This window comes from Glycine soja, chromosome 12 (genome assembly GCF_004193775.1).
Source record: "Glycine soja cultivar W05 chromosome 12, ASM419377v2, whole genome shotgun sequence".
NCBI lineage: Eukaryota > Viridiplantae > Streptophyta > Magnoliopsida > Fabales > Fabaceae > Glycine > Glycine soja.
Window position 1 is genome coordinate 28,307,024 of NC_041013.1, and position 13,865 is coordinate 28,320,888.

General features: G+C 30.0%; 1 protein-coding gene across 4 annotated transcripts; it reads left to right on the forward strand.

Annotated features, from left to right (window-relative positions):
• The first annotated feature begins 1,766 nt into the window (after positions 1–1,766).
• On the forward strand, positions 1,767–6,665 carry LOC114379919 (protein GRAVITROPIC IN THE LIGHT 1-like). 4 transcript variants are annotated; one of them, XM_028338742.1, is made up of 3 exons: positions 1,767–2,149; positions 2,557–2,704; positions 4,839–6,665. In XM_028338742.1, the coding sequence occupies exon 3, from the start codon at positions 4,839–4,841 to the stop codon at positions 6,219–6,221; it is 1,383 nt and encodes a 460-aa protein (XP_028194543.1). In that variant the 5' UTR covers positions 1,767–2,149; positions 2,557–2,704; the 3' UTR covers positions 6,222–6,665. The 4 variants fall into 4 exon arrangements, with proteins under 4 accessions (XP_028194543.1, XP_028194542.1, XP_028194544.1 ...); XM_028338741.1 differs by lacking the exon at positions 1,767–2,149 and adding an exon at positions 2,208–2,329; XM_028338743.1 differs by lacking the exon at positions 1,767–2,149 and having other exon boundaries at positions 2,454–2,727.
• The last annotated feature ends 7,200 nt before the right edge of the window (positions 6,666–13,865 follow it).

A 13,865-nucleotide genomic window follows, 5' to 3' on the forward strand; every position in this document is an offset into this window, starting at 1 on the left:
TTAGCCTGTGCTAGGAAAATGTTCTGATAAATGAGACATCGAGGCATAAGGTTTTATTTCATATGTTATAATTCCATGAATAATAAAGTTATTTTATGTTTTTCGCTTTAGTGTGACTTCTCTTCATTCAGAATGGGCGGCCTCGTTTTGAGCCAAAATAATTTTATCATTTATGTGAACAAGTTCTATTATGACAAAGACACCTCTCAAAGTCGATGTGCGAAGTCCGGAACCCATTTTGACCACATCTACCTAAACGTGTGCTAGCACCAAATTTTAATAAGTACACATATATACTAATATATATTTATTAAAATTTAAATTAAATTAAGTATATTAAAAATTCCAATAGTATAAAAAAATACTATTATAAATTATAAAATATAAATTTAGTACCGTGCAAGTCACGAAAAACTAAACTAATATAATATAAATTACTTATAAATTTAATATCACTAACTAAAGTACCGTGCAAGTCACGAAAAACTAAACTAATATAATATAAATTACTTATAAATTTAATATCACTAACTAAATTGACAACTAAAAAATATAAGATTGATTTAGTAGTAAAAAAAAAAAAAGAGATCATATATTTAAATTTTTCTGTTAATAAAAACTAACTATATTAACTACTAAATTGATAAAAGAAAAAGAATAAACTGACAACTTTGTTAAAGGGTGTAATTATTAGTACTGATATAAAATACTAATTAATTAAAATCTTATAAAAATTCCTAGGCACTGTAAAAAGAAGCTGACGTAGTTTATCACACCGAACATGCTCGATTATAATATCCTAATTTTATTTTTATGCAATTACAATATTTTTTTATGATAAAGATTAATCCGTGCTCTTTTATTTATTTATGAAAGGTTAAATTAATAGGTCTTCATATTTAATTAGATTCTTATATTTTATTTTTTTAATGAAGTCTTTATATTAATTTTAAATTTATAATTAGATTTATATGTTAATTTGTCATAAAAATTTATTAGATTTGATAAAATATTTTATCATATATATAAAAGGTAGATACAAATCCTAAATTAATACAATAAAACTGATTATAAAAATGCAAATCTTAAACTACAAACTAATAAAGAGGTCCTAAAAAAGAAGTATAAACAACATCACAAATAAATTAACGATTAATCACTATTGATTGTGATTGTGATATGAGAGATACATAATCCACAATTTAAAATTGAGTCATGATATGAGAGATAATAAATTAGTCAAAAATGGAATAAAAAAATGTTGAGACCGTTAAATAAAAAAATTAAATAATTCATATGTAATATCAACATTATTTAGACTAATATAAAATAACACTTTGACATCTAGATATATGTATATGATAAAATATTTTTTGTCTAAGTTTAAAAGATTTATCATCACAAATTAACATAAAAACTTAATTAAAAATATAAAATTAATATAAAACTCAATTAAATAATAAAATATAAAATTTTGTAATAATATAAGAAGCTAGAGACTAATTTAACCTTTCCCAAAGCATTTAGCATGCAATTAAAAGAGGAATTTCCAAATTCCAAGTCCTTACACACGGAACGATTATCGTGGAAATTCCAATCGTACCCTTCCCGCCCTCGAAACCCCCCCGCCGGCCATCCCCCGTTCCACCCATACGGACCACGTAAATGTAATATGGCGTTACCGCAGGGGCAAAAAACATCCTCAAAATTTTCGAAAGCGACACGACACTCTGCAATCTTTTAAATTCCCAATGCCAAGAGAGAGTCTTGTCATCTCTGAACATATCTTAAACCTCTGTTCCTTTTCGTCATCCTACTCACTTTCTCTCTCCTCTCTCTAGATTTTTTCCCCTCTCTCTTACATCTATCGTATTTCTGTCTCTGACAATGCGAAAGGGACGCTAATTAAAAAAATATAGAAATAGAAAAAATAACACACACATAACAATAACCCATAAACCCAGCGACGATGTTTTCTAAGTTTGAGAAGAAAAAGAGAACCAAAGAAGAGTCTCAGAAGAAGAAACAAGGAAAAATCACACAATACAATAATAACAAGAACAAGTCTTTGAAGAGATTGGACCAAAGGATCAAGTGGGCCATTTTAATTTTTTTTCTTTCTCTCCATTCGTTCAAATTTCTTGTTCAGGTAAGTTGAGGAAGCTTCATAAGAAACTTCATTATGTCATTAACTTTTTTTGTTCTTTCTTATTGGTTGTTCTCATTTATTCGCTATTGGCTGTTTCCGCTTCCGTTTCCTCTCTTTGTATTGATGAGGAGACAGAAAACTTAATCAAAAATATAAACTTTTGGTGCTACCTGTTTGAAGGTAAAAACATACGAAGTCGGTGTTTTTATTATTTTTAAACGCGTTTTCGATGCAAACACGTTTTGGTGATCATTTTGTTGACTTTATATATTAACTTGGTTGTATCTTTTCATATTTTGCCTTTCCGGCGTTTTTATTTTAATTTTTTGTGGTTTGGAAGAAAAAAAGTTAAACCATTTTTCTTGTTTTTGATGGTTTTTCTTTACTGAGGGCGTTTTGTTTTGCAGGTGTTTGAAGCTTGTGCTTGGAAAAACGATATATGTTGACATATATTTGAGTTGTTATGTTCTGTCTCTGTTTTCGTGAGATTTACGTTTCACTATGAGAAGTTAACACAAACTAGTTCTGTCCTAGTTTCTCGGAAGATTTTCTAAGGTACAATGAAATGAAATCTCTTGGTATGTCAAATCAATGATTAAGTCATCAATGTTTGGTTTTGTGAATTTTTTTCTTAATTTTATTATTTACTCCAATGTTTCTCGGTTTTGACTTGCTTAGTATTTAGCTAGCAAAAACATCCATCAATAATAAAAAGGACTTGTGGTTGTAGTCATTAGTGGGAAGCATAGAAGTTGTGATTTTGATTGCCAGGAGCATAAAGATACTTTGTTTGGCGCCTTTGTTTGATGTTTATGGTTGTTGATGGCATGGTTAATGCATGATTTCTGGCAACAATAACGGATTTTGTTTGTTGTGAACTGTTGGAGGAGGTTGGTGTTTTTTTTTTTTGGATGAAATAAGTAACTGGGTTAATGTTTTTTGAGGCCCCATGGTATAGTGTTGTGCTTTCTTAAGGTAACATGTCCTGTGTCTAGTGGATTTTGAAAGCACCAAAGAATTTAATCTTGTATTGTTTTGACTTTAATATAATAGTCATGTGATCTGTAGCAGTGGATGTTGAAATGATAGTAGTGGGGGTAAGGAGTCAATGGCAGTGAAAAAATATTGTATAGTGTTTTTTAACCTTTCAGTTACACAATATTAGTAATTGTGATTTTAGGTTGTGTTTGAAAACAAGTTCACTCTATCGCCCTATCGTGAATGGACGTTTCACTCAACAAAGGCGTGTTCTTGCTTCTGTGTTTCGTCTCTAGGAAAGTGTGAACGTCCGTTAGCTCCAAACGGCAAACCACACACACTAGTCACGTTTGGAAGTTGAATGATTCTTTGAAGTACAGCCTCAGTATTTCTATTCATTTAATTGTTTTTGTTAGTTCAGTTCCTTTGAATATGATATTTAGCTACAACTGTGGCTTTTTAATTTCATTTGAAAGGTAATAGTGCCCTTCTAGGCATAGGTAGAGATAGATATCTCTTTTACCATGTCGTGATTGGATGATGCCTAATGGGGTTGATACGTTTTTTCTCATTGTCATCATAGTGAATTCAAAAGTTCCATGTCAGATATTCACTTTGATATGGGACCTATATTGCAGACACAGGGGCAACTACTGAGTTACTGCTACTAGGCCTGATCTGTTACATGTTGAGTATGAGGAACTCAGGGAATCCTAGGGGTTATGAATCAGACGATTATAATTTTTTATCTGCAGAAACAAAACTAATTGTCAGTTTCTTTAAACGGTTACTGAAATATTTGTAATTAAAATATTAATTTAGCATCCTGTAATGATTGTTCAACAAAGGTAGATCACATGAATTTACTTTTGGATTTAACTATTCATTTGAGGTTATGGATTTATTGTTGACTGAACTTGCTTTTGTAACACATGAGAAGAGAATAGGATTAGTGTTGATCATGACTGTGATCATTATATTACTTTCATAATCAATCAGTACTAAAGATAGTCAAGCTACTAATCTGGTCTCTTTATAAAGAGGCTCCGATTAATTTGACTAACGGACTAATTCTCTTATACACTTCTAATAAAAATTTGAGGAAACTAAACTTGTAAAATCACATTAAAATATGTAGAAATAAGGGCCCCGTGTTTTTGGCTGCTAGTTGGTGTTAAATTTGGGCTTGAAGCTTTGCTTTTTCTAGTATAAAACCTTTTCTTTTTTTTAAAGAATATTGTGTACACATTCTTAAGTTGGTTCAATTACTGAATTATTATCTGCTCTTGCTAGATATATAAAACTATGGATCCATTTATACTCACGTTGCTAATTGCCACCTTGGACATGATGTCTAGTATTATGCGGATATACTATAACTTTATGAACTTTAATGCATCTTTTGATCTTGTCCTTCATTCTTTATTCTTTAGTTTCCTTGTCTTCTAAATATGCTTAGTTAGAAATGACTTTTTGCCTTCTTTGAAAGTTGGCAAGCTAGAAACTTTTATAGATGAAGAACAAAAAGAAAAATTCCAGCCTCCATTAAAGGCCTCGATCTAAGCATTAAAGCATATTACTTTTTTCTTTTTCTAAACATACTCATCATGATCACCATTGTTATGACTTTATTGCCCTTGTTTGTCTTTTTAAACACTTAAGCACTTCACTATTTTCACCTTCATTTGCAACATTTGTAATGTTTCTGCAGATGGAATCTGTTAAACCATCAGCAGTGACGCCAAGCAAGAGCAAATTGGCTCGCACTTTTGCCAAAGTTCTTCACGTTAGAGCAGTGACTGGAATTGCACCAGTTGATGGACTGAAGAATGTTAAAGTCGATGCGGATCTCAACAATGAAGCAAATAAATGTAAGAGTGCACTAAACAATGAAGAAGACGAAGAGCTTCAGGAAAGAAAGGCCACAGAAGCTTTGCTTGCAAAAACTTTTGCTAGCATTTCAACTGTGAAAGCTTCATATGCTCAGCTACAGAATGCTCAGTCTCCTTATGACCCTGATGGAATTCAAGCTGCTGATCAATTGATAGTCTCAGAGTTCAAGACCTTGTCTGAGCTAAAGCAATGTTACTTCAAAAAACAATTTGATCCTTTGCCAGCTAGAGCAATTCTTGCCGCTAAATTAAAGGAGCTGCAGAGTGTCAACAGAACCTTTGAGATCATGGGGAAGAAGTTAGAATCACAGGCGCGGCTCAAGGAATCTGAGATTATATTTCTCCGAGAAAAGCTAGAAGAAGCTAATGTGCACAACAGGTCAATTGAGAAGAGGTTAAATCAAAGTGGATCATTATCAGTTCTTGATAATCTCCACATGTCAGGACTAAGTCCTAGCCATTTTGTCACTGTTCTTCGCCACACGGTTAGGTCCATTCGGAGCTTCGTGAAATTGTTAGTGAATGAGATGAGATCTGCTGGTTGGGATATTGATGCATCAGTCAAGGCCATTATGGAGCAGAATGTGGTTTACTGGAAAGAAGATCACAAGTGTTTTGCAATTGAGTCCTTTGTGTGTAGGGAGATGTTTGATTCATTCAACTTCCCCAACTTCTCCCTACCAAATGAGTCCCTACCAGATAGGAACAGGAGGCAACTGTTCTTTGGGAGGTTCAACGAGCTAAAACCAGAGAAAGCAAAGGACTTTCTTGCAGGGAAACCAAGATCACCCTTTGCAAAATTCTGCAGGATCAAGTACTTGAGGCTTGTTCATCCCAAGATGGAGGCATCCTTCTTCGGCAACCTGAATCAGAGAAGCCTGCTGAATGCCGGAGAGTTTCCCAACACAAATTTCTTCACCTCGTTTGCTGAGATGGCAAAGAGGGTATGGCTCCTACATTGCTTGGCCTTCTCCTTTGAGCCTCCTCAAGCTTCAATCTTTCAAGTGGGGAAGTGGTGCAGATTCTCTGATGTGTACATGGAGAGTGTGAATGAAAATGATGAAGAAATGCCAGTGGAGTCCGAGACACAAATTGCTTTCACTGTGGTTCCAGGGTTTAGGATTGGTAAAACTGTGATACAGTGCCAAGTCTACCTCTCACAGCGCCAAGTAAAAAATTTCACATCCACAAAGCAAAGGTAGTAGTAACTAGTAAGTGGTGCTTTTGATCAGAGACTGACCCCACCATGCAACAGGTTTTGTGTTGAAGTGGAAGACAATGTTTTGAGTTGAAACTTTTGGGGAGGGACATGGCTTGTGGTGCAGTGCATGGCTGTGCCTTGTGGGGACTCACCTTCTGCCATGGTTCAACGGGGCATTTTTTTTTCTTGTCCATTTGTATTTTGGCCATTTTGAAAAGGAAGCGCGTGAACCGTTGCATTGGGAAGTGCCCCTCTTGTTCGGAATGTTTTTTTAAAAAAAAAATTATTTGTTATGCAGTTTAATCAAATGCTTGCCCCCAAATTTTGTTGATATTAGGCCGGTGGCAGGGATGGTCTAGCTGGAATGCATCTTTTCCAGACATTGCATATGTTATGTACATAATAATGTTGTTGGCGATAATTTTATTCTGCTCTTTTTAGTTCTTTTTTTCTTCTTTCGTTCTACTCCTTCCATCTTTGACCTCCTTGCTTATTTTTTAGTCTATATTATCTTTGCCTTTGGTATTTTAAAACAGTTTTTCTCGCTAGAGATGAAAATGAATTTTAAAAAATGGTGACTAGATTTTGCTTCTTGCAGCTTCAAAACAATTTAATACAAAGTAAAAAAATGGTGACTATAATGTTAGTTTATTAATTTTATTTACTCACGTTTAGTTTTTCTAATTTTTTTAATTATTCAAATTAAATTTTATTTTAGTTTTTATCTAATAAAATATAATAGCAATGTAATATATCTTTGATTCGTTTAGATTAATACTATATATTTTAGGGTAATAGCCACTTTTATCCTTGAATATGTAATTAATTGACAAATGAATTTTTAAAAGATGAAAATACAAAATTTAGTCATCGAAAGTGTAAAAAGTGCAACAAATATATCTGTTTTGTCCATCACTGTTAATAAAATAGCTTATGTCACATAGGGACGAATTTGTCATTGAAATGATTATCAATATGATCATATCTAATTATCAACATATGGACATATTTATCATATAATATTTTTTTGACTTTTCGTCTTCTCACTCTGCTGACAAAATGTAAAATTTAGTCCCCAAAATTGTAAAAATTGTGATAAGTATATCCGGACGTTAATAATAGATCGTGGTTAATTATTATAGTTTTAAAAAATTTATAATGATTGTGACTTTGGGAGAGTTTCGATGACTAAATTTTGTATTTTTATCTTTTAGAAACCCATTTGTCACTTAATTACATATTCAAGGATAAAAGTGACTATTTATCCTAAAATATATAATATTAGTCTAAACGAATCAAAGATATATTACATTGCTATTATATTTTATTAGATAAAAACTAAAATGAAATTTAATTTGAATAATTAAAAAAATTAGAAAAACTAAACGTGAGTAAATAAAATTAATAAACTAACATTATAGTCACCATTTTTTTACTTTGTATTAAATTGTTTCGAAGCTGCAAGAAGCAAAATCTAGTCACCATTTTTTAAAATTCATTTTCATCTCTAGCGAGAAAAACTGTTTCCGTTATATAATTTTTAAGTTTCATCAACGGTTGAAACATGCATAAAATATTATCAGTTGAAGTTAATTTTTATTGCTTTGATGAATTTTTATTATTTTTCTTCAACTACAAAAAAATCAATCCTTTGATTGTTAACTCTTGAATAAATGCTATCAACACATAAATTTTTTTTTTACTGGAAAATGATAAAAAAATAATTGTTTTTGTTTAATCAAAAACTATTTATTTAATTATTTTTTAATAAATTTTTATAATAAAATATGAATGTTTATTAGTATATGCAATGACATCAAATTACAAATTATAATAAAAAGTTTATTGATTTTTAATTTTTTTAAAATCATACACAATTATTTTTTATTGACTAATCATTTAAAAAATCATAACCTTAAAAAAAAATCATTTCAAAGGAGGTGAGTGTTTTTTACAAATTAAAATTCTCATTGCAATTACAATTTTTGCTAAAAATTATTCATGGATCTAATTTAACTATAATGCTTTACAATAAACATTTTTTTTACTTGAACCTTTCATCAAACATGAGAATATAAAAAAAATATTTATAGTTTATAAAACGAGTATTCTTTTTTCTTTTACGAGTTTGTTAAAAAAATTTGTCGCAATCATAATCATTTTTTTTTCAAATTATAATAACTAGTCACAATCTACTATTAATGTTTGGATATATTTGTTTCACTTTTTACACTTTCGGGGATTAAATTTTGTATTTTCATCTTTGAGGGACGCATTTGTCAGCGGAGGGAGTGGGGAGACGAACAGTCAAAACAATATTATATGAAAAATATGTTTATATACTGACAATTAGAGATGACCGCGTTGATAATTATTTCAGTGACAAATTTGTTTCTATGTGTCATGTAAGCTATTTTATTACCAGTGATGGACCGAAGTTAACGGTCAAATATATTTGTCGCACTTTTTACACTTTCGGAGACTAAATTTTGTTTTTTCATCTTTCAGGGATGCATTTGTCAACGAATTACACATTTAGAGACAAAAGTGACTATTTACCCTGTATTTTAAATACAAATTACTCAAAATATTATTTGTACACATTTTAGATTTTACTTTTTATTTTGGTTTAAATGCAATTCCAATCTCCATATTTTGTTCATTATGTAATTTTGGTAATTTTATTTTAAAATTATGATATTTAATCCTTCTATTTTAAAAAATCCATAATTTTAGTAATTTTATTTTAAAAAAATTCATGATGTTAGTCCTTTTATTTTAAAAAAATTGTAATTTTAATCAAATTATTAATTTTTTCTATGTTTTATTTCTTTTCTTTTGGTCCAATTGAATCCTAAAATAACATATTCATTTAAGATAACTTCAAGAAATAATTTAATTAATACAAAGTAAGAAATAAAACATAGAAAAAATTAAAGATTAAACCAAAATTATAGATTTTCTAAAATACTCAAGACCAAAATTATGGATTTCTAAAACATGAGAACCAAATGTTTGTATTTTGAAATAGAAAACTAAAATTATGAATTTTTTTTAAAATAGAAGGATCAAATGTCTCAATTTTAAAATAGAGGGATCAAAATTACAGATAGAATAAAATATAGAGATCAAAATTACATTCAAGTCTTTTATTTTACTTATTGTTTATTTAATTATTTTTTTAATAAAAATTTAAAATATTAAATTGAATAATAAAATTTAAAGAAATTAAAATAAAAAATAAATATATAAAGATTAAAAATATAATTAATCCTATTTAAGAAAAGACTTTCATGTCTCGTAAAGAAGGTTGTGCTTCATGCTAGATTTGTATATTACTGTTACTGTATCACATCCAACGGTTACAAAATATTTAATAATGGAAAATTTATATTTAAATTTTAATTTATTATTATTTTATTTATTTATTTTATATTTATCAAAATTTAATACGTAAATATTTATAATATTTTATTTTAGCATAATAAAATGATAAATTTAATTAACCTATTTTTGACATAAGTAATGTTATATAAGATTTAAATAATTTGTTTTATTTTTTCAATAATAATTATAGTTATAAGTGTTATTAATAATATTTTAGAAACTATGCATATTTTTTAAAAAATAATCTTTTGATATAATGTAATCCTTTAATTAAAGGATAGTTTTTTTTAGTATGTACTTTTGTAATATCTTTATTTTTAAAAATAAATCAAGATTTTTTCAATTTATTCTCATCTATTTTTTATAATTTTTAGAATTTTTTTAGAGTTTAAATAAAAAATTGAACATGATTTCATATTTGAAAATGTATTTAAATTGACTTCCAATTAAAGATGTATATTTAAATACAAAATGGTTGATACAAATAAAATTTTAGTTAAATGTATGATTTTGACATCAACATTTGCACCAAATATTTGTTTTTCATATATATAAATTATAGATTCATTCATTAAATTTAAACTATAGTAATTTTAATAATATATTTTTAGGAAAGAAACATGTAGGGTCCAAAATAGATATAAAATAATTTGCTTGACTTTTTTAAATAAATAATAAAATTACACTTAAATTATTTATAATAATACTTACATCTATATTTAATATTTATGGTCTTATTAATAAAAATAATACTAAATAATATATCATCATATAACTGTAAAACTTTAAGAGGTTTCCTAGACTATCAATTATAGGAAAAATATGATCTTGAAACTTATGATTCTCACAAAACAATCAATAAACAATAGATAATGATCCGTACTTTTCTCCGTAGGAAGACTTATACATTTCTCCATAGGAAGACTTGTATCTTTCTCCATAATAAGACTTGTACCTTTTTCCATAGGAACTTCTCTCGTGCACTTTGATTTCCTTGGAAAAGGAGATAAATAAGATTTCACTTCCTTTGACCTTTCTTTGTGCCTCTCTCCATTCGTGATGACTATGAGTGAGAGAGAACATTTTTATGCCAGGAAGGAGACCTTATTTCTCGTTAGTGGGTATTAAACTCCTTTTATAACCACTACTCCCATCAAGTAGCAGTTAGCTCTAGAAATTTCTCCTATTAAGCCCAATTACAATTTAGCCCTTAATCGTTAATTATTTACTTATTAGTCCATACATAAGTCACATGCCTTTCACATGAGACATTAATTCTAACATTCTCTCACTTGGCTCATGTGACATTAATAAATATTATAGACTAAATAAATAAATAGATTAACTAACATAATGCGCATTAAAATGACTAAATTGTTTTGTACATTGGGTACATCATAATTTCATGATTAAGAATAGGAACCAATTTGAGTCATGGCGATTGTACATCATCTAATCGACATAATCCCTTCCATGTACTACAAATTAGTCTTCTCCTTAATATGACCATTAGTTAGGAGTACATAATTGGTCTAGCATAATGTCTTCATTCAAAACAAAACCTGTTAACATTACTCTAACACAAACATGCATGCAAACATAGAAAACATGTAATCAGAAACATATCATAATTGAGCTTAGAGTGTCACTAAAATGCATAAGATAACTTACACTTAATGATCATCAATAACAATAATGCCGATACTTTCAACATGTTCTATAATGTCTTGGGCGGTAATCCCTTATTCAAAGGGTCAACTATCATAAGGTTTGTGTTGATTTATTTTATTGACACTCTTTGTTTCTGAACTTCTTCCTTCACGACAAAGTAGTTTAATTCCATATGCTTAGTACCCTTAGAGTACTTGTCGTTCTAACAAAATACTGCTGCAGAGTTATCACAATACATTTTCAGCGGCCTAGCAATACTGTCGACAATTCCAAGCCCTGAAATAAAGTTCCGCAACCAATTAGTCTGAATTGTAGCCTCAAAACATACTACAAATTCAGCTTTCAGATGCAACAACAACTGATGCATACAAATTGCTTCCATTTGTTTTCGTTCTATATCATTTCTAGGACATTGTGCAAGACTAAATTTGTCTCCCTTCTAAATTAGAATAGTTGATGTTAAACACTTTTCCATCTTGAATCTCTCTAGTACTTTATTGATATATGCTTTTTGAGATAAGTCTAACAATCCTTGTGATCTATTACAAAATATTTTTATACCTATCACATAGCTTACCTCACCCATATCTTTCACTTCAAAGTTTTTAGAGAGAAATTTCTTAGTCTCATGAAGAAGACCAAGATCATTAGTTGCAAGCAATATATCATCAATATATAGAATTAGAAAATAACCTTACTCCCACTGACCTTCAGATACATACACCAATCAACAGTATTTTCCTTAAATCTAAAGGAAACAATGGTATCATTAAACTTCAAATACCATTGGTGGGAAGCTTTCTTTAAGACTGTATATTGATTTCTTTAGTTTGCACACCATGTGTTCCTTTTCCTTAACTGAGAATCCCATTGGTTGGTCCATACAAACATTATCCTCTAAATCTCCTTTAAGAAAGGCGATTTTCACATCCATTTGATGTAACTCCAAGTCATAATGGGCTACTAATGTCATGATAATCTTGAAAGAATCCTTTCGTGAGACCGGTAAAAACATCTCTTTATAATCAATGTCATCTTGCTGAGTAAATCCCTTAGCAACAAGTCTAGTCTTGTAACGTTCAAGGTTTCCATGAGAGTCACGTTTAGTCTTGAAGACCCACTTACAACCAACTCTCTTACAACCCTTTGGTAATTCTACAAGGTCTCAAACACCATTATGTTCCATGAAATTTATCTCTTCTTTCATGACATTTAACCACTTCTCAGAATTATCACAACTTATAGCTTGTGAAAACAAAACTGGATCATTATCATTAATGCTTAAGTTTGTTTTTGTTTCATGTAGGTATACCACATAATCATTTGAAATAGTTGGTCTCTTTTCTCTGAGACCTCCTTAATGCTACTTCTTGTGGTTCTTCCATAATAGGTTCATTATGCATCACGAGTTTATTATTGTGTTGCTCCTCTTCATTAATTTTGCAACAACAACTAAAAAGAGCAATCACCTTACTGCTAGAGGCCCAAGCTAAAAGGACTTGCACTCTAACTTCTTTAATTTCCACTTCTCGTGGAACTGTACTCCCACTGATTTCACCATTTTCAATGAATCTTGCATTTCCAGTTTCGACAATTCTCATATTATGATTAGGACAATAAAACATATACCCCTTTGATTTCTCTGGATAACTAATGAAATAGCCACTGATTGTTCTTGCATCCAATTTTCTTTCTTGCAGATTATAAATCCTTATTTCTGCTTGGCAACCCCAAACATGCAGGTACCTCATATTAGGTGTCCTATTTGTCCACAGTTCAAAGGTGTCTTTGGAACTGCCTTACTAGGAATCCTATTCAACAAATACATGACAGTTTTCAAGGCATACATCCACAAAGATATGATTAAAGTCAAATTGATTAACATACTCCTAATCATATCCATTAATGTTCTATTACACCTTTCTGATACACCATTTTGTTGTGGTGTACCGAGCATTGTGTATTGCACACAAATGCCACGTTTCTGAAGAAGCTTAGCAAATGGACCTGGGTGTTGCCCAATTTCATCATATCTTCCGTAATACTCACCACCTCTATCATATCTAATAATTTTCACATTTTTGTCTAATTGCATTTTTACTTCATTCTAGTAGATTTCTAAGGCATCCATTGCCTGAGAAATCTTAGGCAGTAAGTAGACATAACCATAACGTGAATAATCATCAATAATGGTGATAAAATATCATTCCTTTCCGAAAGAACTAACATCAAAAGGTCCACAAATATCAGTATGCACAATTTCAAGAAGCTGAGTGCTTGTTGTAGCTCCTTTCTTTGTATGTTTTGCTTGTTTTCCCTTAATACAACCCACACAAATATTTAGATCCGTAAAATCTAGATAATGAAGAATTTCATTCTTTATTAATCTTTCCATCCTTTCTCTAGAAATGTGACCTAAACGTTTATGCCACAAGAAAGCAGATCGTTCGTTCACTAAACTATGTTTAGTGCCAACATTATGATGTAGAGTTAAAACAGTTTCAACTGTCTATTTTCAATTTATATAAACCATCACAAAGAATATCAGTACCAATGAGATGATTATGCTTAAATAAATTGAAACATC

Coding starts and splice junctions, on each gene's coding strand:
- LOC114379919 (XM_028338742.1), top strand. CDS start 4,839: ATGGAATCTGTTAAACCATCAGCAGTGACGCCAAGCAAGAGCAAATTG.